Source organism: Diadema antillarum, unplaced genomic scaffold, assembly GCF_040938485.1.
Source record: "Diadema antillarum isolate AM-2024a unplaced genomic scaffold, OU_Dant_1.0 seq00000031_RagTag, whole genome shotgun sequence".
Lineage (NCBI taxonomy): Eukaryota > Metazoa > Echinodermata > Echinoidea > Diadematoida > Diadematidae > Diadema > Diadema antillarum.
Genome location: NW_027271147.1, coordinates 65,303 through 93,292, shown reverse-complemented (window position 1 = coordinate 93,292; position 27,990 = coordinate 65,303). Strand labels below are relative to the sequence as shown.

Below are 27,990 nucleotides of genomic sequence, written 5' to 3'. Positions count from 1 at the left end.
TCTTTATTTTTCTTTTAGTAGACACCCCCACTCCACTCATCTGTGAAAAGTTATCGACACGCAATATTTGGTTTCTGAACTTCTAAATACAGAGGTGTTCCACCAAGTTTAACATCGTCTGACAAACATTAAATGAAAAAACATGGCAGTCTACCATACTTTCTGAGTTTAATTTTTACAAACTAGTGTAAAGAAGGAATGTAGAGGGAAACAAATTGAAGAAACTCACACCTGAACCTTCACCCCTCTGTTGTAGATTTGTGGATGCCATGGATGCAATTTGTTGCATCAATGACAGAGCCACCTGCATAGAAGCGAAGTGCTATGAACACTTGAAGGCTAGGTGGAATTGCCTGGTTCCTTCGTGTTCGATGTTCTAGTCTCTCCGTTATGCGGTCGATTATAGACAGGCATCCATGCCTGCTGAACCTGTACACCTTGAGCATTTGCTCGTCGGTGTACAGGTCCAGAGGATGCCTCCTATCTCGGAAAATCCACTCTCTTCTCATAGCACGGCGGTGCTCCAAGGCATACAATATGGCTGCCATGATGGAATGACATGGATACTGCAATTTTTGCCGACTTACCACACCCCTGAGAACTATGGTAAAGTTACCGCTGTTTTTGATAGTCTTACGGTCAAAAAATCAGCGGTAACTTTTTATGCAACGGAAAGTTACTACTGATTTGTGACTTACCGCTGATTTGTGACTTACCTTTGAAATTTTAGACTTACCGCAGCGGTAACTTTTTTATGCAACGGGGCAAAGATCTTTCTTTCATTTAGTGTAAAGAAGATTGTAACATGGGGGTTATGCACATACATGTAGTAGACAGTACACATTCTGATGTAGGATATCAGGAATAAAGATAACTGTAATGGAGACAAGATATACAGTAAAAATATCAATCTAATCAAGATTTCTCAGAGTAATTCATAATCTCATTGGTACCACGTATAGTTTGGTTCCATTTTCCCCCTCAAATGGTCTCAGACTGTGTGGCAAACAAATCAATTTGATACGACATGTAGAATGTACACTGTAATCCTATGTTGTCATTAAAACCTTTCTTGTTCACTTAAATCATGCACTGAGTGCATTCATTTGCTTACGAAACGGCTAAGAAAATATTGTGCATTGTACAGATGGACATACAGTCCACAACCAAAAACGCGTAGGACAAATTACTGAAACAATAGCGCAATATCAGCACAGCTTCCCCGTGCCCAAGCCCTCAGCTTTCTTCAACCCACCCATTGAACATGAGAAACAAAAACAGTTGATGTCAGGAATATGAAAAAAACATATATATATCACTATATGAGTGTTTGTTATAAAGGGGGTTCACCAGTACAACTTCTTCTTCTACTTCTTCTTTTTAAATCACTAGTTTATACATGTACACGTATGAAGAAATGTGGTTCTCTGAACAGCCAAAAGACAATTTGCCAATGGTCTCTAAAACAAATTTCAACTGTGCCTAAAGCATACCACTTTCTATGAATGAACTTAGTCCTAACCATGTAGTACTGATTGTCAAAGGCGAAAAAGAGTGTTCTAATATATTTCAGTATCACTGCATATACATATAGCCACATATCCTTAAATTGCATATTCACATGTATATATCTATCCACTGCATCATACAGGATTTTCAAAAGCAATGCATTTATCATTGCCATTCAAAGTCCATTCTTCCCACTCTATGGGATTGGAGGGGTTAATTTCCTTCATAGCCTTTCTCCAAGATATTGCTCACTCTTAACCAGTTGAGGATGGGCAGATTTTGCTAAAACACGCATGTCCCATACACACCTGCCCAAGTACTGTATACGCCGAATATTTCGTGAGGTTTTATTTTCGCAAATTTTGCGAGTCAGGTTCTATTCGCGAAATTAAAGACACGCGAAAATATGGACTCTGATCCCAATGTGAATGTGACGTATGCCTGTACACTTCTCCGTTCAGTACAGGGCTCCACGATCGCGAATTTAACCACTCGTGAAATTGTCGGGAATTCCCGATTCACACAAATTTAGACATGCAAAATATAAGGCGTACACAGTATACTGTGGGACTCGTCTTCAACAGGTTAAATGCAGAACATCAGACATTGTAGGTTTAATAAAATGCAGAGCTACAAACATATTGAAAGACAATGTAAACAAAATTAGTCAATTATGAGCTACATGGTATTTCACAATATATTAAAAAAAAATCCACATTGCACTAATAGAGTATCTTCAGGCCATGAATACACAGCAATTTTCTCATACAATTATTATACTATGCCATTGCAAAAATAAAACCAAGAATTTGGTTATGCTCGTTTGATGTTGTAAGAAGTTAATACTATGTATGACTTATCTTTGACAGCTGACATAAAACTACAAAAGGCACATCGTGCACTGTACATTCAGGTTATTTCTACTGCAATACACAATATGGGTCCTTGTATGTCATCATTTCATGAAAACTCATACATTATCATTACCTTTTACCTGAAACAAAAACATGACATGACTAGGTCTTCATTAAAACTTTTTTTTTTCTTCTAAATTCCCTTGAAGATCACTGGACAGGAACTGAACCTCTTACCAATACCCCTTAATCTCTTTCATACCACCTCCCAAATATATTCACTGCAATGATGGGATCTTTCACACCCTCCCCTATGCTCCAAACATGATCCCTCTCTTCGGAGAACGTCCATGCCTCCTTCACTGGAGGAAGCTGAACTTTAGTGGCCACCACCTCCGGGAAGAGCCTGGTCTTGGCCGACTGCCCCTCGATCCTGAGATCGAAATGGCCGAAGACTGTCGCAGCATCACTCACCTCCGCGCCACAGCGATATGGGTCGCTGTCAGACCCGCACCGCACCAACGAGCAGCACTGGATGTAGTACTCGCCGTTCATGGTGTGCAGGCCATCGAAGACGCCCAGGGCGTAGAGCTCTGAGTCGGACTGTCGGCTAAAGTCAAGGGTGCAAGACACATTGTTGTTGCTGATGGACACCCTCCCTTGCTTACCAGTCAGGAGGGTCAAGTTATAAGGGTCATCGTTCAGCTTGGCGATGAAATATTTTGGGATGCCTTGGTCAGGCTCTGAACGGTCAAAGATGGTGGTTTTACTAGAGTTCCCTATGCCTCCATTGATGCCCTCAAGAAGACTAGATTTGATGCCACTTGTGATGCTGGACAAATCTTTGTCGTAAGTCAGGTGGATAACACTTGAAGATTTCATCTCATTAAGGATCTTTGATGGAGCACCAGTTTTCACTTCTCCCATGAGCATCTTCCCCAGTATGGACTCCATGTCATAGGTGTAGGTCACTGCACCACCATGTGGAGAGAAGATGCCACTACCGGTCATCTGTGCTATGGGGTAGTGCTGGTTGGCGGCTAGGAGGTTCACCCCATAGCTCAAACTCCAAGCCTGCTGGTACTCAGCGGCGCTCAGCAGCGGCAGCTCATTCATCCAGGCTGTTGGGAACACCATTGTGTCTACACCCAGTTTGTTGACCAGGGTCTCTGCAGGCTGCGCAAAGAGGATATCAAAACAAGTGAAGAGTCCAAAGTAGCCAAAGCTAGTCTGAAACGCTGCCACCTCGCCCTGTCCACGCCCTGGATTGAAGACTTTAGCTTCACCGGTGTACAGGTTCTCCTTGTGGTACCGCGCCACAAGTCGCCCGTTCTCTGCAAATGCCACATCCGTGTTATACTGGTAGCGTCCATCAGGAGGGCAGTCCGGATCAGTTTTTGGTGCGCACGGTTGTATGGTCATCAAGTTTGCAACAATTGTGATGTTGTGCTTCAGTGCCAGACAGCTGAGTCGGTGTTGGATTGTAATGTTGACAATGAATTTCTCGTGGCAGGGAATGTAAGCCTTTGATTTGGACGGAGTAGGAACTTCCTCGAGGTATGGGATGATATGATCACGCTCTTCATTGACGAAACCAGTAATACCGTACTCTGGAAACACAATGATGTCCGTTCCCTGAAGGATGAAAATAGCAATGACAAACTTTAGTGCCATGCCTCTTTCCTTGGCTGCATTTAACAAGCTACACATGGAAAGACTAATGCTGCATTCAGTCAACAATATAATTAGTCATTGTCCTTGTGTGAAAATTTGCCTTTAACAATTAGTTTCAAAACAATTCATACCCTAAACTTGTTCTTTTATTGGTTAAAAATTTAAGTAAATTGTGTACATTTGTATACAATGTATTGATTCCACTGTGCTTTTGACTGGTACAAGTACTCGAAAATCTGGTCTCTTTTTTGCTTATTCAATTTGCCCAACATGTTGTAATAACATATGGACATGACACAAAGTGATGAATGTTGAATATTTCTTTGTTTCTAGATGGTTGGTTGATAATTAATTTGTTTCTTGAAGCATTTCTAGTGATCAAATCATTAATCATTGACTAATAATCTGATTATTTGTTGTGATTGACTCATTATCTGCATGATTCTATGGGATTACATCAGTACCTTTGAGGCAGCAGCCGAAGCATAGTAATCATAAATGTCAAGGTTCAGGTTGATTATGGCCGTTGCTTGATCCCTGTTAACAAATGGCAGGAGCCAGGATATGGCCTTGTGCTCCACCACGGCAGCAGTGTAGTCTGCTGAGGTCTGCCTCATCAGTGTGATGAGAAAAACTGCTGCAGCTAGAAGGACGATTTGCATTGACTTGTGTGATGCCATTTTCTCTCTTTCAAGAATGTCCAGACAATTCCTGCAGGTAGAATAGAAACACAGCAAAAATACAAACAAATGATTTTATTAAACATTGACAATTTAAGTGACTCACATTAGGAATTTTCCTTGAATCAATATCCTTGCAATATACCACCACCACCAAAAAACAAACAAACAAACAAACAAACAAACAAACAAACAAAAAAACCTTCTAAGCACACTTTTTGTTTAGAAGGTGCACACAATGTGTAATGTAATACCCCTCAAACTTTCCACAATTTTTCACACATGCAGAATCCAAACTGATTTTTTCAAAGGTATTTACCCTCGAGACTGAAGAAAAGATTTTTTTTTTAATGTTAATTCCCAAAAGAGAAAACGTGTGAGGGCTTTTGAGTTTGCCTGAATACCGATGCGTACAAACATTAACCATTACATCCTCATGAAATGTACAAATGTACCTCTACATCCGTGACCCATATCACATTGATTACCAGGTACTCATACTTGCAAGTCTAATTCATCAAAATAAGGAATGAATGATGTTTCCAATAAAACTTACATAGCCTACATAATATTTGCATATGACAAGATCACCTGCCATAATATAGACTATGGCATAATTAATCAATGATAACTGTCACGATCTACTGAATGAATTTTTGTCCCCGCCGAACAAGTTCGATCAGGGGACTACGAAACGGGCTCTGTACGTGAGTGTGTCCGTGTGTGCGTTCGTCCGTCCGTCTGTCTGTGTGTGCATCCGTGTGTGATCAAAATGTTCAATTTGCTACTTCTCTGTCATTTATGAGCCAATTTTGATTCTGCTTGCTTTATATGAGAGCACTACATGGGAGCTTTGAAACTTCTACACAGAATTTCAGTTGTGACCTTTGACCTTGACCTTATATTTAACATTTTGCTTCAAAATGCTACTCCTTCGCCATTTCTAACCCGATTTCAATTCCATTTGCTTTATGTGATGGCACTAGGTGAGGGCTTCAAAATTTCTACACAGAATTTTGACCATTGACTTCTTTGACCATTGACCTTGATTTTGGACCTATATTGTACATTGGCTACAAAATGCTACTCCTTCGCCATTTCTAACCCGATTTCGATTCTGTTTGCTTTATGTGATGGCACTAGGTGAGGGCTTCAAAACTTCTACACAGAATTTTGACCTTTGACTTCTTTGACCTTTGACCTTGATTTTTGACCTATATTGTACATTGGCTACAAAATGCTACTCCTTCGCCATTTCTGACCCGATTTCGATTCTGTTTGCTTTATGTGATGGCACTACATACCCTGTAGGTGAGAGCTTCAAAACTTCTACACAGAATTTTGACCTTTGACTTCTTTGACCTTGATTTTTTACCTATATTGTACATTTTGCTACAAAATGCTACTCCTTCACCATTTCTAACCCGATTTCGATTCTGTGTGCTTTATGTGATGGCACTAGGTGAGGGCTTCAAAACTTCTACACAGAATTTTGACCTTTGACTTCTTTGACCTTTGACCTTGATTTTTGACCTATATTGTACATTGGCTACAAAATGCTACTCCTTCGCCATTTCTGACCCGATTTCGATTCTGTTTGCTTTATGTGATGGCACTACATACCCTGTAGGTGAGGGCTTCAAAACTTCTACACAGAATTTTGACCTTTGACTTCTTTGACCTTGATTTTTTACCTATATTGTACATTTTGCTACAAAATGCTACTCCTTCACCATTTCTAACCCGATTTCGATTCTGTGTGCTTTATGTGATGGCACTAGGTGAGGGCTTCAAAACTTCTACATAGTTTTGACCCTTGACTTCTTTGACCATTGACCTTGATTTTTTACCTGTATTGTACATTTTGCTACAAAATGCTACTCCTTCGCCATTTCTATCCCCGATTTCACTTCCGTTTGCTTTATGTGATGCCACTAGGTGATCGAGGGCTTCAAAACTTCTACACAGAATTTTGACCTTTGACTTCTTTGACCTTGATTTTTTACCTATATTGTACATTTTGCTACAAAATGCTACTCCTTCGCCATTTCTATCCCCGATTTCACTTCCGTTTGCTTTATGTGATGCCACTAGGTGATCGAGGGCTTCAAAACTTCTACACAGAATTTTGACCTTTGACTTCTTTGACCTTGATTTTTTACCTATATTGTACATTTTGCTACAAAATGCTACTCCTTCACCATTTCTAACCCGATTTCGATTCTGTGTGCTTTATGTGATGGCACTAGGTGAGGGCTTCAAAACTTCTACATAGTTTTGACCCTTGACTTCTTTGACCATTGACCTTGATTTTTTACCTGTATTGTACATTTTGCTACAAAATGCTACTCCTTCGCCATTTCTATCCCCGATTTCACTTCCGTTTGCTTTATGTGATGCCACTAGGTGATCGAGGGCTTCAAAACTTCTACACAGAATTTTGACCTTTGACTTCTTTGACCTTGATTTTTTACCTATATTGTACATTTTGCTACAAAATGCTACTCCTTCGCCATTTCTATCCCCGATTTCACTTCCGTTTGCTTTATGTGATGCCACTAGGTGATCGAGGGCTTCAAAACTTCTACACAGAATTTTGACCTTTGACTTCTTTGACCTTGATTTTTTACCTATATTGTACATTTTGCTACAAAATGCTACTCCTTCACCATTTCTAACCCGATTTCGATTCTGTGTGCTTTATGTGATGGCACTAGGTGAGGGCTTCAAAACTTCTACATAGTTTTGACCCTTGACTTCTTTGACCATTGACCTTGATTTTTTACCTGTATTGTACATTTTGCTACAAAATGCTACTCCTTCGCCATTTCTATCCCCGATTTCACTTCCGTTTGCTTTATGTGATGCCACTAGGTGATCGAGGGCTTCAAAACTTCTACACAGAATTTTGACCTTTGACTTCTTTGACCTTTGACCTTGATTTTTGACCTATATTGTACATCGGCTACAAAATGCTACTCCTTTGCCATTTCCAACCCAATTTCGATTCTGTTTGCTCTATGTGATGGCACTAGGTGAGGGCTTCAAAACTTCTACACAGAATTTTGACCATTGACTTCTTTGAACATTGATCTTGATTTTTGACCTGTATTGTACACTTTGCTACAAAATGCTACTCCTTCGCCATTTCTAACCCGAATTCGATTCTGTTTGCTTTATGTGATGGCACTAGGTGAGGGCTTCAAAACTTCTACACAGAATTTTGACCTTTGACTTCTTTGACCTTTGACCTTGATTTGTTAGCTGTATTGTACATTTTGCTCCAAAATGCTACTCCTTCGCCATTTCTAACCCGATTTCGATTCTGTTTGCTTTATGTGATGGCACTAGGTGAGGGCTTCAAAACTTCTACACAGAATTTTGACCTTTGACCTTGATTTTTCATCTACATTGCACATTCAATTGGCTACAAAATGCTACTTCGCCATTTCCAACCCGATTTCGATTCCGTTTGCTTTATGTGATGGCACTATAGGTGAGGCCTGAGGGGGCTTCAAAACTTCTACACAGAATTTTGACCTTTGACTTCTTTGACCTTTGACCTTGATTTTTTACCTATATTATACACTTTGCTACTAAATGCTACTTCCAGTGGGGACATATATTACACACCGCGTAATTTCTACTTTTCCTTGTTAAATTATCATCGGCCATCCAAATTTTGCTTCAATTATCAAGACGCTGTCTCAGTATAGCAGTAACTATTGCCTTTTTCATCGATATATTCAAGCTATGCTCACATCATCAAAAGCATTTTGACTAGGCTAGATCTAACAACTGCAATATTAGACCTCTGGCCCTAACGTTATAAGTATAACTACCCGTATAACTATAAACGTTAAAGGGACTGTACAGTACTGGTTGAGGTAGGGATTCATGTTTTGAACATTCCTAAGTGAGATAATGAAAAGCCTCTTATGAAATATGAAAGAGCATGTAATTCTAAGAAGGATTCAACGTTTATTTGACGAAAATTGGTTTTCAAATGGCTGAGTTATCCCAAAAAGTGCTAATAATAAAAGGCGACATGCCACAACTTTAAATAGGATCTCTTTGTTTCACCTTGTTTTTGGATATCTCAGCCATTTCAAAACCGATTTTCATCGAATAAACGTTTGATACCCCTTTGGCCTTAGAACTGCATGCTCTTTGACATCTCATGGAGTGGTTTCTGAATATCTCGCAAAATGTTAAAAGCTAAATCTACACCTCGACCAGAACTGTATACACCCTTTAACATCCTAACGTTGGTTACACTTAACTGCGACCAGCCCCAACACGCAGTGTTGGGGCTGCGCATTGTAGCAGACATGATCATGACAGGCGAAGTATAGCGCCTAAAAATCAATATGAAATCGCAAAAATTCTGCAATATGAAGACTTACAGGTGAAGATGTAATGTTGAAGACTGACTGCGTTCAATTTTTGGTTCTGGCAATAGTCCCTTTCTGCTCGGTTTGATGAGTTAAATGCGACTCGGTCGAGAGGAACTCGGGAGAACTACATCTTATACAGTCAATGGATTTGAGATTTGTGCGCATGCGCTGGCCGTCAAGTCGTGTAGCTTTGTGGCAAGGCCTTATCATACTGTTGGCAAACCCTCTCGCTGTATATTGCGTTGCTTTCTGGGTGGGTGCGCGCGCGCAGGCCTTGTCAGAAGGCTAAACGCATTGCGACTCCGCCAGCACATGAATATTTACGTGCGCAGTGTACTGCATACTGATTTCGAAAATGGTGAATGGGATGGGGAGCTAGGGACTACGGACCCGTATATGGCCGTGAAAAAAACGTTTTTTCAAGATCATTGGACCAGTGTGAACAAGAACAAGGTGAACGAAGGGTATTAGTTAGATAATAATCTTATGTATACTATAAAAGTACGTTTTTTCCTCGTGATATTCGAAACTTACGGAGGTGCGAAAATCTGTGACAGACTGTGTATGTTTTTCAAGCTTACCGATATAGCACTCTATTGACTCAGGACGCTCCCACAGTGTGTAACTGTATACGGAGCGTCCCGGGGTTAGGTTACACTGTACCTGCAAAGAAAGGCCAAAAACGAAAGAGCAATTTCACCAGGAGACGTCAGATTTCGAGGTTCATTAGACGCACAAAGGGAGGCAGGTAGATAGAAAGGGACACTGCTCCTTCTACAGAACTCAACCAGCGGCAATAGCTTTCATAGAGACATCAAAGGTAGAACCGAAAGCCATATTATATATGAGAAGTGGAGTCCAGCTAAACCAGCGCCTCGCGAGCCTCATTGACGTCTACATCATCAGCGCTTGAGATCGAGAACCCGGGAGTTGTCCCCGCCGGCGGCGCCCGCAGCTCAGCTCATCAGTGGCGCTCTTGTGGAGATCTAGCTGGCCCAGTATGCATGCATGCATGCGATGTACTAGGACAGTTCGTCATGTACATGTCATGTGGTTCGGTCGGTCGAGTGTAAGCAATGTCACTGCGCATGCGCTGCCACGTGCTGATCGTCGATCGTGAATCGTCTTGTACACAAATCACAATCCCATCACCGAGTTCTAGCCCTCGCGATGGGAAAATGCATGCAGCCGTGTACAACTACCGGAGCCGATACGATAGCTTGCACTGATGATCCAATGGTGTGCAAAATGTGATGGTATTCGACACGTCATCCTATCTGAAGTTGGGTAAAGTATTTCTTCTCCTTTGCATGAAGTTTCTCTCATTTATTGTAATCGGAGTGCGAGTGATTATTACCCATTCTTTCCCATAGTACTAGGTCCTAGGACAAGAGCAGGAGGCCGAGTTGTCATTCATTTGAGGTCATGTTGAGCCAGGAATACTTGGTTGATATAATAATGTGCTTGCCAAGCAGTTTCATAATAACGTTAGTTGCTTGGATTTTTGCCGCATCTTATACTCAGTAGGCCAAGATCGGCCAGATCTAACTCGTAAGAATGAACGATGTTTTAACTGAACATCCTCTGCTGACTGTTTCCTTGATAATGCAGATTCCATCTGAAATGCTGACAGTGACACAAGGACTGTCGTGACGGAATATAGTCTCACACTCGACCTCTCTCCTAGTCATGCATTAGATTAGGATTGTGATTGTGGAAAGAGTGAAGGACCATTTTGTCAGTGGAAGACATTGTTTGACCCAGAGAAGGACTGGGAAGGAGGAGAAGAGAAGGAGGAGGAGGAGTAGGGGGTGAAAGTGAGGGAGCTCGTAGCTCTGTCTGAGCTCTTGAAGCCATCTGGGAAGGGGTGGGAGCTAGCAACCGTCCACCATTGATCAAACCGACGTGCCCCCTTCCTTTGGTGTCGCTGATCACTTTCTCAAGATGGGGCAAACGCCGTGGTCAGCCGTCATCAACCTCAGCAACAGCATCATCGGCGTCAGCGTCCTTGCAATGCCATGGTGCTTCAAGGAGGTGAGTTTAAAGGGAAACTTTGTATGTTTTGATGGATACATAGCAAAATCAGGCTAACAAACAGTGAAGGTTTCATTCTAGTACTGATCAGACAAAATGATAACATATAAGTTTTAAGAATTATGGAGTTTCACAAATTTTCAGGAATTGTATCATTCACAAGTACAACATGGTGTGAAGTAGATGAGAAAAACAGCATTGATTTACCAGTCTTCCCATTGGTTTAAATAAAACACATACATATTACAAATCACTTCTTTATTGTAACTGTTACAGAAAAAGAATACCAAAGATTTTGCCAGCTTTTCTTTCCCTTTCATAATGTATTGCAACATTAAACTGTTTCTCTTCAGTCTGCTTTTCAAGGTCCGCTTGACCATATTGTTGAGATTTATACATGTAGATTAAAAGTTTAAAATACTATTTTACTAATTGATATAGTTTGGGGAAATAGACCCAAAAGACTTGGAGGAAGTACGGCCCTGTGTCGCCATGTGATACACTGTAAGTGAACAAGTTATGTTCCTCTTGCATCATTGTACCCGTCTATTATATTTGAGTAAATTTTTCACATACCTTTAGTTTTCCACAAAGGATTCTTGAGAATCAACTCCAGTACCAGTATTGTGAAAGTGGATACATGTATTTTTGTGCTCAGCCGAGTAAGGAGTTTTTGCCTGATTTTAATTCTGCGGAATCAAGACATCAACTACTGGAACACGTGGCAAGCAAAAATATTCGCATGCTTTCATTTTTTGCACTAGTTTCTGGTTGCGCAAAATGCACGAAAATTTCAACACCGCGAAAATTTCCACTTTTACAGTATGTGTAAGATGATATTTAGGTGTGACCACCATAACAGCCACTGATCTGCAATGCTTCTCAACTGAATGCTTAATCAAAATGTATCACATGAATGATAATATGTAAGAGTATAATCTGCAATAGAATCTAGCATGCTCTAATGCAAATACATTTTGTTTGTCATAATTCCAGCTTTATGAGCATTTAAGAATTAGCATAAACTCTGAAGTGATATGTTTTGACATTATGATGGTGATGATAATTATTGTTATTGCTGTTATGAAGATTATCATAATTGATCATCATTGTTATTGTTTTTATCATTATTGTTTTCTTGTTAAGGGAAGACAAGCCAAATGACTTACACATTTTCATCAGAACTTATCCATACTTCTCAAGGCTATGGGTTGACACCCCTTTTGTTATGACCAGTTGCCAAAAAAAAAAAAAGATTATTCCAGTTTAAATATTTTGAATTATAATCTTGTGATCCACTGGCCCTCACCAGTAGATAATAAAGGGAAAGTGTATTTCAGATCTCCAGCTGATTTGATAAGAGTTGGGCAAATAAACAGATAAGAAGAAAATTTATTGAAATCAGATAAAATATGAGAAAGCTGGGACCCTAGTTTTCTTGTTTTCTTCTTCTTCTGTAGACAGCAATACTGGTCACAATCACAAATGACTGTATATATTTAGATAAAAAGATAATGCAACGCTGCACACTGTCACTGGTCTGATGGTCCCTGGCCAGTAAAAATCACTGTTGGATCAGTAACTTTTTAGAGGAATGGACCAGTAAAAAATTAAAAAAAACTGGGTACCTACTAGTCTGACATACAGGTTGGACCAATTTTTTAATAAAAAAATGTTAAAAAATGGGTTGCTGTGCAGCCCTGGATAATGTCATAAAATCATAACTTTACCACTGGTTTGTACATATACATGGATGTATTCATAGCTATATTTTGTGTTTAGGCTATATAACTAACTCATATTGTGACAGTCAGTATTGCTAAATCAGTGCGAATCTAGAATTAAGCAAATAGTTGTAGTGTGAATCATTTCAAAGGATGTTTGAAGTCACCCTTCAGAAAACTTGTCAAAAAAAAAAAAATGATTGTACTAAAAAAAAGCTGATCTTTTACATCACATTTTATGACCATTATACAGTGTGGTATCATTTTGGCCATATTGCTGCTGCTTTTGACTGGAGCTATCAACAAATTCAGTGGAAATTTGCTCCTGAGGTCTGCCAAAGCAACTAGGAAGAATTCATATGAATTCCTGGGTAAGCTATATTTCTTTGTCTTTATTCTAAATCAGAGTTGAAGTACTAAAGATAAAAATATTGGAAGTGGTGGTGGTTAATTGTAGTGATTTGTTGTAACTTGCATATTGATCACACAACCATGACAAAAAAGAAAAGGAAAAAAAAAATGATTCCAGCTGTGTATTGTATATGTTTAGAAACTGCTTGGGAAGCTTTTAGTTACTACAGGTGTTAGCTTAAAGAGCTGCCAGTCTTATGAACTGTAGCTGGGACCTCAAGGTCAATGGCCTGGCTTCTACCTGGACTAAAATGATTGGGTCATTGCTTAATGGACTCAATCTTTGTTTGTGCCAAAATACTTGGTTCATTATTTTGTCTTCATCCTACATGTGCCCTGCTACATTTGTCTAGGGATATTCTTTGTTCTTTCTGTCATTACTTATCTATAAAATTCTTTTTAGGATATTGAAAGAAATAAAGCTTTGTTAGCGGGTTGAAAGTTATTTTCTATAACAACCGTGTACCTGCAGTAAAAATTTTAAATCATATGGCATACATCACAGGGTGCTACATAACTTATTCTAACCACTTGCCCGGTCGGGCAAGCGGATTGTCATATTTGCTGCAAAATACTTGCCGAACATTAATTTTGCTTGCCCGAAAAAGTCCAAAATATAAGGACATGAATATAGAAAATCATCTGTAAGTCAAGGGCTTAATAAAACACAATCATTTTAATAAACAGCACACATCGATTTCCATGTTTAGTCACAATGGAGTAACAAACTTGGTCCGATCAAGTGTTGCTGTTACATTGCACTGGGGCTTCTTCACATACAAGTGTGTAAGTGTTGGAAAGTTGCTGAAATGACATGTATAAAGTGTCTTGCATCACTATAAAGAGCCATTATCTTGGGCTTCTGTATACAGTTGAACCTCTCTTATCCGGCCTCCCTTTATCCGGATCTCTCTATTGTACGGACGCAATCTCGCTGTGATTTATTTTGTAATAATTACGGGAGGAAAGGGGGATTCCCAACTCCTTGAGAACTCCTAAACAAACACACATGAATTACATATATTTGATACATTTCTTAATAATTATTTAGGTAAATCATCCCAAGAATTTATAAAAGAAAATGATTTCATTCTTGCAAACACGAAGCTCTATTTTGGGGTCTGTTACTGAGAGTAACAATGAAAAGGTTGCAGTATACACATTACTACGTGTGGTACTACAATGGGCTACATCTGTACATGTGTATGTATAAGTGTACATGTGTAAAGCATTGAGTCTCCCGTATCCGGCCAAATCCCTTATCCGGATGAGCCCCGGTCCCGACTTGTCCGGATACGAGAGGTTCAACTGTAGTTGACTTTGTGGGTTTGTTTGGGGGGGGGGGGGGGGAATAAGTGAAAAAAGGGTGGCTCCAACATTAGTTCTCAGTGTTCAAAAACACTTGCCCGAATTTGATTTTCACTTGCCCCGGGCTATCGGGGCAAGTGCTTATGTAGCACCCTGCATCAAACAGAATCTTGTACATATTTTTTGTCTTATAACAGCAAACCACACATTGGGAGGTTTAGGAAAAATTACTGTGGAAGGAAGGTAAGTGACAGATGTCTTCTTTCTTTCTTTTTTTTTTTCAGGTATGCATGTTTTCTGTTTAAAAATCTCCTTGTTCGCAGTTCACTATATCAAGTGTGATTGTGCATTGTGATTTCAAAATAATTATTAGTAAATCTTTGTAAAAACCAAACAGGCCGTTGCAGGATATTGTCTATCCTGAATATATGCATATCTGCCATTTGTTCCTATTTGATATAAGCACCCATATTTTGTTGCTGTTTTCTTGGAAAAAACGAGGCATTTTTCAATCAAGAGTTGAATTTTAATTTGATATCTTCAAATAGTGAAGCGTGGATGATTGATGAAATTCTTCATTCTGTGAAAATTTAATTTCCAGTTGAGTTTTTAGCTCACCTGAGCCAAAGGCTCAAGTGAGCTATTGCGATCGCCCTTCGTCCGGCGTCCGTCGTGCGTCGTGCGTCGTCCGTCGTCCGTCGTCCGTCGTGCGTAAACTTTTTACATTTTCATCTTCTTCTTGAAAACCCCAGGACCGATTTTCATCAAACTTGGCAGGTAGCATCCCTAGGGGATTAGGAACTCAATTTGTTCAAATGGGCACCATGCCCCACCCAGGGGGCCCCCAGGGGGCCCAAACCCCCCAAAAGTAAGGAATCTGTAAAAATCTTCTTCTCTAGAACCAGAAGTGATAGAGCTAAGTTAATACTATGAGTTGGTACATTGATGACTGTAGTTTCAAGTTTGTTCGTGGCAGAATCAGGGGTGCCCCCCTTGGGACCCAGGGGAGGGGGGTGGGGAGGGGTCCTAATGGGGCCTAAATTGTACATTTTCATCTTCTTCTTGAGAACCCCATGACCCATTTTCACCAAACTTGGCAGGTAGCATCCTTAGGGGGTTAGGAACTCAATTTGTTAAAATGGGCACCATGCCCCACCCAGGGGGCCCCCAGGGGGCCCAAACCCCCCAAAATGAAGGAATCTTTTAAAATCTTCTCTAGAATCAGAAGTTATAGAGCTAAGATAATACTATGAGTGAGTACATTAATGACTGTAGTTTCAAGTTTGTTCATAGCAGATCCAGGGGTGCCCCTCTTGGGGGCGGGGGGAGATTGGAAAGGTCCAAATAGGGGCCTGAATTGTTCATTTTCATCTTCTTCCTGAAAACCTCTTGATGGATTTTCGTCAAACTTGGCAGGTAGCATCCCTAGGGGGTCAGGATCTCAATTTATCAAAATGGGCACCATGCCCCACCCAGAGGGCCCCAGGGGGCCCCAATCCCCCCAAATTAAAGAATCTTTAAAATTTGGGCCCTTATTATACATTTTCATCTTCTACTTGAGAATGCCTGGTCAAATTTTAGTAGAGCTGTGAATAATTTAGATTAGTGACTGCGTGAAAGGTAAACTTGCGATACTCAGGTGAGCGCTAGACCCGCGGGTCTCTTGTTAGTTGTTGAGCTCCGGTTTGCAAGGAAGTGAATGTGTGCTGTAGCACTCTGAAAAACAGAGCATGCATATCACTTGACATTTTCATCGGTGGAGTGCAGGTAGTATATGATGTCAGTCGTGGCAATGATGATGTCATATGAATATATAAGAGTGAAATGTTATATGCTCACGAGAAGGGAATACATTTCATGAAGAGTCTAACAAATCAGGGCGCATCACGTTCTGTACCTGGTAAGCTACAATGTATAAGCTTTAGCTGGTGGATGCAGGAGTGTGATTAAATATTGATATACATGTATGGAAGTAACAAAGATGGAGATCCGTGAGTAGCTGTGAAATGAAATGCAAGATGAGTAATGATTGATAATGGAATTCTAAGGCAGACTAAATGTATTGATGGCAACCGCTGCACAAAGTGATAGTGTACAAAAGATTGACAATAACTTTTGATAGCTTTATTTGACTTTTGAATGTTTCAAATGATTTTACTCGTACAGGCAGTTTTAGCTGTGATTTGAAACATTTTGTTGAACTTACACTAAACGATTTCAAAGCAGGGGGAATTTACTGTGTCCAAAATGTTGGCATATATATGAATGAATTAGTGCCCCCCCCCCCCCCCAAAAAAAAAAGAAAAGAAAAAACAACAACAACAACAGCAAACAACACAACAACAACAAACAAACAAAAAACAAACAAACAAACAAACAAACAACAAATGATGTTTTTGTCTCATGAAAAACTGATCGTAAAATAATGGTTTTTCTTTCTCTTTAGTGTGATTTTACTGCTGTTCGCAACATGCATAGCATTTTTTGTCATCATCGGAGACCTTGGGCCATCACTGGTGTCAAAATTTATGGATTGGGAGGTAAGCATCATGCATCTTTTTATTTTCTGTTTTCATGAAAGTAAAGTGGAAAATAAATGTCTATGACGTAGTTGAAAATTGTGAGCTAGAGTCATGTAGCATTATGTATGAGATTTAAAAGCAATTTATGGTGCCAACTTACATTTTTATGCATTTGTCATCTTTGCTTTGATAACTGATGTGGAAAAGAAACCAAAGCAGTGATTTAAGCTAGTCCTAGATATTTGCTTTTAATTTATGTTCTCATTGCAGTAGGAGATTTTCCCCTCATATATCAATGATTGATATTTTGTACATTTGATAGCACGTATAAGATTCCCTTGGTGTGTTTGTAAAAGGAAGTTTTTGCTGCTTTGTATTTAAACAACGAAATGTAAATAAGAAAATCCATAAATTTCCTTCAACCTTGGAACATTGTTGTGGAAAGAAGAGAGATATCTCCCCACAGTCTCCTGAGGAATCTTGGAATATTGCAACATCTTTGTAGATCTATATGAAAAGTGATTGATTGACAGACATGTTGGAAGACAGATATGTTATATAGATGGGTAAGTAGATAAATTGGGATCCTTTCAGTCATTCAAGATTTTGTCGTGTTGTAACATTTTAACCTGCTTTCTTGACGTGCTCAATGATAATCCCTCTGAATACTCCTTGTTCCAGAACACAGAAAACCTGAGAAGGGGAATCTTACTTGGGACTGCTGTCTTCATCATTCTACCTTTGACACAGAAGAAAAACATCGAGAGCCTCAGTGGTCTGAGCACAGTATCAATCACTTTCTACCTATTTTTTGCAGCTTGTGTGAGTAATCTGTCTGTCTCTTAATCATGTTTAAACCCTTTGTGTGCTTTTGAGTGCCAGTGTGGGCAGAAAACTCCATAACATTATTACACACTGTCCAAAGTCCCTGGCAGAGAAAGGGTTAATACAAGATGCAGTCACAATATAGGACCAATCCAAATGTAATATGTATTACTCTGCAGTAATTATTGCTTTGAAATGTCAGTCATATCCCTGATGGTGGGGAATTTAGTAATGCCAAATTCTGCTGCATATAGGATACTGTAAAAGTGGATATTTTCGCGCGACTATTTTTTTGCGCGTGGCCCGGTAAGAAGAGTTTCACATGTTTTTAATTCTGCGGAATCAAGACATCAGGCACAGGAACATATGGCAAGCAAAAATATTCGCGTGCTTTTATTTTCGCACTAGTTTTTGGTTGCGCGAAATGCACGAAAATTACAACACCTTGAAAATTTCCACTTTTACAGTATTGTGATCAGCAATGCTGGTTTGGGTGTCTAGTCAATAGTTAATGATGAAGAGTAGATTTCCTTAATGTGAAAACTTGTTGCTTGTATGGCTGAGACAAACTGTTCAAAGGTCTTGTTGGGTCGAAGCGTTTATTGTAGCGTGAAGGGTCCTTTTAATATTTGAATCTTTGATGAGTACAATGTGTAATACTACCTGTGTTTCATGTCAGAACAGTTTCCTTCCTGCTTTGATGATTGTTACCTCTGCCAAGGGAGGAGGTTATGTTTTCGTTACTGTTGGTTTGTGTGTTTGTGTGTTTTTGTGTTCGTTTGTTGGTTTGTCAGTGTGCAAAATAACTCAAAAATTAGTGAACGGATTGGGATGAAACTTGCTGGAAAGGTTGAGAATGACACAAATAACAAACGATTAACTTTTGGTAGTGATCCGAGAATTTTTGGGGAATTTATGAAAGATTTTTGGTATTTTGGCAGGTAGGGTCAATGAACTTGGGAGTTCAGGCTTCACGTATTTGAGGTTTGCATGCGCGCACTAAAGTGCGTGCTCTAGTTTCTGCTAGGGCGAGGCGCGCCATGCATCTGAGGGTTTATGACATAACAAAGGCTTCTGTATTGGGAAATCGGGCGACTTTCAGCACACAATGCTCACTGATATCTATGGAAGAACAAGATCAGTGGTGGAAATGAGCTGCATGCTTGGCGGAGGTCTGCGCTCTCAGAGTGCATTTCTAGTTCAAAATGTGACCGTCCTCCTCAAAACCCACAAAAAGTAGGCCAAATAAATGTATACTTTCCTACATAATTATTAAAAGAATAGGCCCTTAGCTTTACAATGATATATAACTTGTTAGAATAAGTCCATCCTAACCCATTCAATACATGATTGATATTAGAGAGAGTTGGGAGGTGCAGTTTCATAGAAAAGGGAGAAGAGGATCTAAAGATTAGGGTCACTCCAGTATGCTGTGCAGGAGTATCTGTGAAAATATATTCCATTTCCCATTTCTCCAGTGAAAACAGTACCTGCAAAAAATAAATGAATAAATAAATAAATAAATGAATAAATAAATAAATAAATAAATAAATAAATAAATAAATAGATAAATAAATAAATAAATAGATAAATAGACAAATGAATAAATAAATAAATAAATAAATAAAAAATTAAATAGATGAATAAATGAATAAATAAATACTTCTGAAAAACTACTGATGTCTCCATTTTGTTTGTTTTAAGCTGCCAAATTTTGACAGTAGGTAGAGAACAGATTACTCTCCTAGGTAAGACAGGTTTAAAAGATGTGAGTTAGTCAACCCAAATCACATATTTTGGTCCATTACTGAGAAGGTAGGTTTTAAGCTGGATGGTCACAAATACTCGTCATTAGCCATCTGTCATTTCATAGTTTCTTGAACAGCTGATTAAAAAATAAGATAATAAAATAGGTAAGCCCAATTTACTGAAGTCTTTGTTTGTTTCCTGTCATTTCAGATATGTATCGGCAGTATACCCAAACTAAAGACACTCGACTGGGTGAACGAGGTGACCTTATGGAGACCCATAGGAGTGTTGAAGGGAATGTCCATCTTTGCCTTATCTATGTGCTGTCAGCCGTAAGTGTGCACGTCTCCCTGTGGTGCTTTTACTCTAGCCTTACTTCAAGGCAGTCTTATTTTTCTTTCTCTCTTAAACATGTACGAATGTTTGCATAGCCAATATCATACTTCAATCAGCTTGGAATTCATCCATATATTATATGGAACTGGTGCTTAAAGACCCCGCAATTAGGAAATTCGTGGAGTGGGAAGGCTGACCAAGTTTGGATATATGCAAGAATCCCCATAACAAATTGTTTTCAGCTTTATCACTGATCTCTCTGTAAGTACACATACAGCCCAGGAATCTTTACCAGAGGTGACCTTTACCAATGAGTGTGGACTTTGATGCACATATTGGCAGATACGTGGTTGACGGGCACTATTCTTGATTTTGAAAGTACCCCACTGGGCAGCGAATAAAAATTGATTCAATCGGACTGCCCACGCTTCCCCACACTACCGAGTCTTTGAAACTTTATATTGTCAATATTATATTATTCCTTTGCCCCTGAAGAGTGGAAACATTGTGCTGCCAGGTTGTCTATCTATCTGTCAGTCATTACCTTCAGTACACTCCATATATTACTTCCACAATTTTAGGGGAAAACTTGATGGATTCTGTTCATTATTTGTGCCAGGTATGCTTCATGAAGTGTGCCTTTTTTTTTCTTTTGCATAATGAACTCAAAGAAGGAAAACCAGAGGAAATACAATATTTTTATGTCACATGTAGATATAAATTAACCCTAACTATAGGGCCTCCCAGGCCCCCCCCTTCCAGATCTCGGCCGTCAACCGCGCGATCGGGATGAAAAGTGGCACACACACTGCCTATAATGTAATCTAAAGTACCATGAAGTTAAATTTTATAAAAATTATCATTTATGCTAAATTATGCTAATTTATGCATAATGATGCATGAAATCAGACAATTTGGTATTAATCACTAAATAAAGCTCAAAATGGGCACATTTTTCGTGTAAATATTCTTTTTAGTGTCCTGAGAAAATATAAGAGAAAAAAATTGTGCCATCAGAAAACATTTCTGAAGTATTTTATTGTTTTTTTAATTTCTTATGTATTTCCTTGTTTTTTCGAATTTATGTTTTTCATTGTTTTTTCGATGAAACTTGTCCGCTACATTGTTCCGAACAAGATAAGATGTTATTAATTCATTTTAATCAATATAAAACCCCCAAATAATCATGCTTTTATGAAATTTGCCTATAAGCACAGTTTGCATTGAAATTGTACACGAATTCATGTTTTCGAGCAATTTTTGGTCTGACATGCACATACATATTTATGCGCAACTTCGGAACCGCGCGCCCGGGCATCGCAAATTTGGCGTCAAAAGATGCGGCAGCAGCAGCAAAGCAGTGCATAAATGTAATATAATGGCGTGTGTGTACCAAACCCAGCCCGATTTACATGTATTTTGTGTGCTCCTTCACACAGAACCCTGTTCCCTGTGTATAATTCTCTCCAAGAGAGAACCCCAAAACAGATGGAGGATGTGGTATCCAAGGGAGTCAACCTGGTTGCCGGGGTCTACATCACGGTGAGTGTTTATGTACATCTGTCACAATTTGGACATCACATGTCCCTCACAGTTACATTTGGTTTAGATATATTGCGATGTTGACACTGTCGTGCCATTGATTTGTGTGTGTCTGTGCTGGATCAGTTTCAGTGAACTTCACCACAATTTTGCAAATGAGGGTATTTTTGTGTGTGTGTGTGTGCCTTCTTTGATGTCCCCAAAAAGTGGAGATCGGCTGTTGTGCAGATGAGGGCTTCAAATTATATCAAACAGACATGCTTCTCTGCCCACCTCATTCGATTGATTTATCATCATCTTCACCTTCCTCGCCATGGTCGTCATCTATATCAGTGGCGACAGCATCCTTTCCATCTTTCATTCTCTATGTGATTTTTATGCATCTTCACCTTCTCTTTGCTTGCGTTTATTTTAGTCGCTTACTCCAGATAGGTCACCAGAATTTTTTTTTTTTTGGTATGTTTTTTAAAATCATATCACAAACATAATCAAATTATTTACAAATGATTTGTAATGAAAACAAGCCATACCAGTATCGAGACTGATACAGAATTCGCAATTTTTACAAGACTAATATAAAAATTCAATGAACATTGTTCATCCTTGTTCACCCCGATGCAGATTGGTCTCTTTGGCTACATCACTTACTACCAGGATGGGGTCAAGGGGGACGTCCTCCTCAACCAGGCCCCCTCCCTGCTCGCCGATGTCCTCAAGCTTCTCTTCGCCCTCTCCGTGGCCATCAGCTTCCCCCTCGTCGTCTTCCCCTGCCGGGCTAGCATCTACTCCCTCTGCTTTCCCAATGTAAGACATTACACTCGCCCCACCTGCCCACCAGGTAGTGGCAACACTTCTTCCCCCCCCCCCCTCACTTCGATGTTTGCGTTGATTATGAGAAACAGAGTAAAATCAGACAGACAGACAGAATTGTAGGAGCTCATTCAAAATTGAAAGTTAGATTAGAAAGTGAATAGATTTTTTTAAGTTTCACCTGTTTTAATTGCTGAAAATGTGATAAAAATTTGATTACTTTCATATTTTCATTAATATGGTTTTGACAAAACTGAACTCCCATCATGCTGTTAATTCTGTGTTAAATCGAGAAAAAAAAAAATCATTGTTTCACTGCGGCAACCAGGGACAGCCTGGTGGTAGTGTCGCTGCCCGGAAAGCAGTAGATAACAGGTTCGAGTCCCACTGGTTCCTTTTTTCCAACATGTTTGTTAATTTACAGATTAGCAGTTGCGATCTTAACAAATTTTATTTGTAGAGGGAGACAAAGTGAAGAAACTCGCATCGGAACCATCACCCCTCTGAATAATTCTTTCTTTCAAAAAATAAAAAATTTTGCCATAATGAAACGTTGATGACTTTTGTCCATTTCTTTCATGAATGATGATTTGTTGGAATGGAGTGGAGGATTTTGAATTTGACACCCCTTCATATTTGGTATTATATTCCACATACTAAGAATCTTGCTATAGCTATAGAAAAGTCCGTTACACTCTATGATGATAGTCGTTTTGTTTCGCTGATCTCTTAATTCACTCAGTCCTATTAAACGTGTGATATAACTTACAATTTTGAGTGCGCGTGAAATAAAAATGTGTTGCGCTGTGGTCTATCATTTGACCCAGTTCAAGTGATAGACCACACTGCAACACACTTTTATTTCAGTGCCATGCGCTGGGCGCAGAGCAAATTCGTTGTTTTGTCATCTACGTGCATACATCTAAAGTAAACTAGGTAGTCTAAGCCTGAGGATACCCTAAGACAGCTCTTATAACGGTTTCAGATGTGGAACAAAATGGGAATATCTAGGACCCTAGATGTGGAATATAAAGCAAATAATCAACTATTAGTTTCAGGCAATGAGACAAACTATCACTTCCTTGGCGATCTGAATGTGTATGCTATCTTTCCTCAGCTGCGCTTTAGAAAGATAGCTACATGTACATACAGATTGCCTCGCAAGTGATAGTTTGTCCCATCACCTTCAACAACGTTGATTATTTGCTTACTAGAAATTGGGTAAACTTCCCCGCTGCCAACAAAAGTTGACATATTGGCTACATTCGTGATTGTGGACTGTCCATGTGTCAAACTTTTCCATCACCGTTTGCTCCCCCGCCCCTCTCCAGACAGCAGATAGCAATCCTATAGGGGGCGTCATGTACATCCCGCCCGTCATGTTCCGAGTCATCACGCTGTGCATCCTGGGGTTTACACTCTGCATCGCCATCCTCATTCCAAACGGTAATCATTGTGCTCTTTCTCTCTCTGAGTGTTAACTTTTGAAGTACTACACTTGTCTGAGGCAACGATTGCCCACCGTTGGGCAAGTGAAATGAGCAGTCAAGAGGAGTATCATAAAGACTGCTACTCCCAATTGCCCTAATGCCCCGCTTCTCAACCAGTGGACAGCAAAAGCTCTCGCAGGTGGGCCTCGATGTTGGCTATGAATTGAATGAAAAAGATTGATGTGTGACCTAATTGGGCCTCAAAAAAAAAAAAAAAAAATTGTTGAAGCCAAAGAGGGCATCGAACTGAAAAAGGTTTAGAAGCACGGCGTCAGAGGGTATGCAGGCAAGGGTCCAATACTGTAAAGGCAGAAATTCTCATGAATGATTTTTGACATTTGGCCAGGTGAGATGAATTTTGAGTGTTTTTAATTTCACAGCAGTTAGGTGAGCACTTTAAATCACTCGCTGCTGTCATGGAGGTTAACAGCTTTGGCAGCACTTAATTGTACTTCAGTAAAAGGTTACTGATCTGCATTACCACAGCAAACTCACTCCCACTATGACACCAGCAAAAGTGAAGAAAACTGCAAATAATGTAACAGTTATGATCCTACAATACACCTACCTCAAGGCCAAAGATTTGTTATGATATGACATTATATTACAAGCAAAAACAATGTGCATATATTTTTTTCATTCGAATTTCATGTCACTTATAATGTGCAAATATTTCCTCAAAGCAAAAATTTCCACTCTTGCAGTACTTCGTAGAAGTATGTGCCCATTTATATGACTTACATGACAGTGAGTTCACTTGACTGACAGTTGCCCCTAGAGGACAAGTGAGTTGTAGCACCTAGGTATTTGCCTTGTGAATTCATTAGACTTTTGTCCAAGTAGGCCAGAGGGAAACATGTTTCTTGCAATGCCCTGCCTTGTAGCCACATATCTGCTCCCTCAAATGCCCAGTATAATGTTATCATTTATATAGGGTGTGTGTACGTGTGTTGAAGGAACCCCTCTTACACTTTGTTCTGTTCTAAATGACTGTATTGTGAATGTTGGTCTGCACATGATATCTGGTTCATCTGATTGGCCATAAAAATGGAGTGCTGAAAAGAATTGAAATATCAAAAACAATAATAACGATAAATAAATAAAAATGTACCTGTCACTGAAAAGAATTGAAATATTAAAAAATAATAATAATGAATAAATAAAAATGTACCTGTTGCAGATGATCAGAACCACAAATTTTAGAGACCTGTGAAGACAGATGAGATAAACAATACTTAATCTGCTGAAAAAATTATGATTTGGACTCATGAAAAGAAAAAGGAAAAAAAAAGGAAGAGAAAAAAAAACAGAACTTGATTCTTGGGCCAAATGTTAAGTTGAGATTCTGTTCAATATGAGACTCTTTTGGAGATGATTCATTTCGTCGCTTATGTGTTACATGATTGCTTTGTCTTTATTTATTTTCTTTGTTTTTTAATGCTGTAGTTGAGGTTGTGCTGAGTCTGACTGGCTCCACCATGGGTTCAGTAGCTTGCTTCATCATGCCGGCACTTATCTATCAACACACTGTGGGTGTTCCCGCAAGGAATTTGCCTAAGGTAGGGCATGTTTTTGCTTGTTTTTAATTTGTTTTGTTTTGCTTGTTAGCATTATAGCCATTTTTGCTGCCGTTTCCCTCCTTTACCAGTTGTGAATCATGGTTGAATCTGTCTTAGAACTTAGGTTAACGTCAAGCCCCCTCCCCTAACATGCATACTCTTCGTTTTTCTTGTTCCATTCCAGTTCTCCAGCCGCTGCATAGATGGTTTCATTTCATTATAGGAATTCTGTATTCATAAACATTTTTTGTTTTCCCCCTCACTCTTTCCCTTGTCTCCTTTCTCCTCCTATTCATCTTTTTGTCCTTGTTCATTTTCTCTTTTATCATCATTCTCTTCTCTCTAAAGTAGATGATGCTGAAACTGTATATTTCAGGAGAAAAAGATTAACTCTTTATGTGTAACGTTCGCATGCCTGACTTAGTCAACAGTGTGCCAAGATTGCATATTTTGCTCAAATGCACGAAACCGCTTGAAACAATTGATAAATCACCAAATGCCACAGTACAGTGAAAACTTTACTCGCAAATCCATTCCTCTTACATGCAGCTTGCATTGTGTGGTGAGAGAATTCGAGCAGTATTCCCTAATGGATTTTGGAGTAAATTCTAAGTTTCTTTATTTGTTTTGTGTGCAAAACTCATGCCCATGCAATAATGTAGCTACTGATCATTTGGAAGGAAATATCGTCACAAATTTGTCATAAAATTTACATCATAGCAAAGCTTGGAATTTTCTTTACAACTTTGATCATCGCATGTCCGGCATAACAAAAATCTATAGTTACATGGATTTTAAAAACAGAATGTTTTCCCATAGCATACCTGCCTTGCAGAATCAGAACAATGTGGCACACAGGGGTTAAAACCGTGTTGTATAAAGAGTTAGAGAAGATGAGAGAGCAAATATCTGGTTTTAAGTAACATCTTTGCAAAGAAATGCCAATATGATTCCTGAAGCATTTGTCATCTTTTCTTCCTAGGTCCTTTTGATCTTGGGTGTTGCGTTTCTCCTGTTCAGCACCTATGACAACCTTCACCCCAGCCCCGTGGACAACCCCATCCCCGCCCCCAAGCCTGTGGATCGCCTTGACAAACTGCAGCAAGGCGGCGAGCTGCCGGTCATAGGGAAAGAAGGCGCAGCGGACAGCCAAGAAAGAATACTGGGTAAATTTACTGGTCTGAGCTTGTGCTATTGTATGTAATTCACATGCCCATGGCTTACTGCATATTCTATTTCCATATGTGGAATAAAGCATTTAAGTGGGTAGTTCATAGGCTTGGAGACTAGATGGCGACCTTGTGGCGACTTGAGTCTCACTGATCATGGAGACATCTCTGCAACATCTCCCGGAGACAAGCCAGGTAACCCAGAAATGGCAAGAGAATTAAACATGTTTGATTTTTTGGAGACAAGTAGTAGGCTTGGGTATGCAACGCCCACATTGAATGTAATAGCTGCACTGTGCATTTGGGCTTGATGGTGATACTGCGTAGATGAGAACATATTGTATGGACCCTTCAGGCGAATAGTTAATGTAATCATATCAATTTGCAAACATTGCATGTTGATACAGAAAGTGTTTGATGGAATCTATCTAAAGCAGAGAAGATCATTCCAAATAAAAATCCTGAGGATTGTTGTGTTTGTGCATGTTGGCAATGTCGGTGATGCGACTTGATTTTTGCATATGTTAATTGACAGATGACAATGTCATCAAGGACCCAGGTGGAGGAGGTGGCGCTGATCCTGGTGACAAGGCAGAAGGGCAAGTGGAAGGGGAGCAGCGAAAACATCAAGAAAGTGAGTATGAGGCGTATGATAATCCTACGTTTTCATTAAATGCACTTAGTTTTTGTGAAGGTGGCAGGCTTTATTTTGGGCAGCATCAGTTCATGACAGTGTTTTGATGCAGTTGCTGTAGATATTTCAGGAGTTATGTGACTCATCTGTGCTTTGTTCCTGATGCATGGAACAGCTGCAAAAAGAATGGAAGTGACGGGAGAAATTTCTTGACTGTTCCTGCGTATTCTCTGTATTTACTTCATATTTTCCTTCCTTCTTTTTTTCTCGTCAATCAAACCATGTCTAGTTGAAGCTGCTGAAGACAAACGGCAAGAACCTCCTATTCCTCATGCTCCAGTGGATGTTCCCAACCAGGTAAGGTACCTTTGTAGTCATTCACAAGTCTCATGTGTGGCTAACATGAATGTTAGTCAGTCTCTATCAATACGTAGAGAGCCTTGTGTTATATGGGTATCTCAAATCCTCCCCCGATATATGTTTTGTGCACAAATGTACCATAGCTGAGGAAGTGAAGTCTTGGGGGATAAGATACCATGTAGTTACCATCAAGGAATCTCTGTATCAAATCTCATGCTTATACAAATGCAAGTTGATATGATCATGGTGTATATCACATATTTCAGAGACTGCACTATCGATGTGCTTAGGACTAGTCGTGAATGAATGCACATTCAGATACACTGGGATGCCAAGAAACAAGATAATTTAGAGAACTTTCTATGGGGTACATAGTTGATAATCGACCAGTCATCCCCCAAAA

At 39.5% G+C, this 27,990-nt stretch overlaps 2 protein-coding genes across 2 annotated transcripts in view; one reads left to right on the top strand and one right to left on the bottom strand.

The window, feature by feature from the left end:
- Positions 1–2,455: 2,455 nt before the first annotated feature.
- LOC139725297 (pantetheinase-like) lies at positions 2,456–9,983 on the bottom strand. Its single transcript, XM_071636386.1, has 3 exons — positions 9,778–9,983; positions 4,502–4,748; positions 2,456–3,998 (listed from the first exon to the last, which is right to left on the bottom strand). The coding sequence occupies exons 2-3, from the start codon at positions 4,715–4,717 to the stop codon at positions 2,610–2,612; spliced, it is 1,605 nt and encodes a 534-aa protein (XP_071492487.1). The 5' UTR covers positions 4,718–4,748; positions 9,778–9,983; the 3' UTR covers positions 2,456–2,609.
- A 282-nt stretch (positions 9,984–10,265) lies between these two features.
- LOC139725301 (uncharacterized) overlaps positions 10,266–27,990 on the top strand; it is a 36,844-nt gene continuing 19,119 nt past the window's right edge. Inside the window, exons 1-14 of the mRNA XM_071636390.1 lie at positions 10,266–10,401; positions 10,726–11,148; positions 13,126–13,243; positions 14,789–14,834; positions 17,038–17,131; positions 17,795–17,935; positions 19,898–20,019; positions 21,463–21,565; positions 22,187–22,369; positions 23,707–23,821; positions 25,312–25,424; positions 26,407–26,590; positions 27,129–27,227; positions 27,517–27,584. Of these exons, the coding sequence (XP_071492491.1) occupies positions 11,059–11,148; positions 13,126–13,243; positions 14,789–14,834; positions 17,038–17,131; positions 17,795–17,935; positions 19,898–20,019; positions 21,463–21,565; positions 22,187–22,369; positions 23,707–23,821; positions 25,312–25,424; positions 26,407–26,590; positions 27,129–27,227; positions 27,517–27,584 (1,476 nt within the window). The 5' untranslated portion in view covers positions 10,266–10,401; positions 10,726–11,058. The remainder of the gene's footprint in view (positions 10,402–10,725; positions 11,149–13,125; positions 13,244–14,788; positions 14,835–17,037; positions 17,132–17,794; positions 17,936–19,897; positions 20,020–21,462; positions 21,566–22,186; positions 22,370–23,706; positions 23,822–25,311; positions 25,425–26,406; positions 26,591–27,128; positions 27,228–27,516; positions 27,585–27,990) is intronic.

What these genes read in the sequence shown, in the direction of transcription:
- LOC139725297 (XM_071636386.1), bottom strand. Translation starts at nt 4,717, where the DNA reads ATGGCATCACACAAGTCAATGCAAATCGTCCTTCTAGCTGCAGCAGTT. An exon ending in CTTCGGCTGCTGCCTCAAAG is followed by an intron (nt 3,999 to 4,501) that starts GTACTGATGTAA and finishes TTCATCCTTCAG; the next exon opens with GGAACGGACATCATTGTGTT.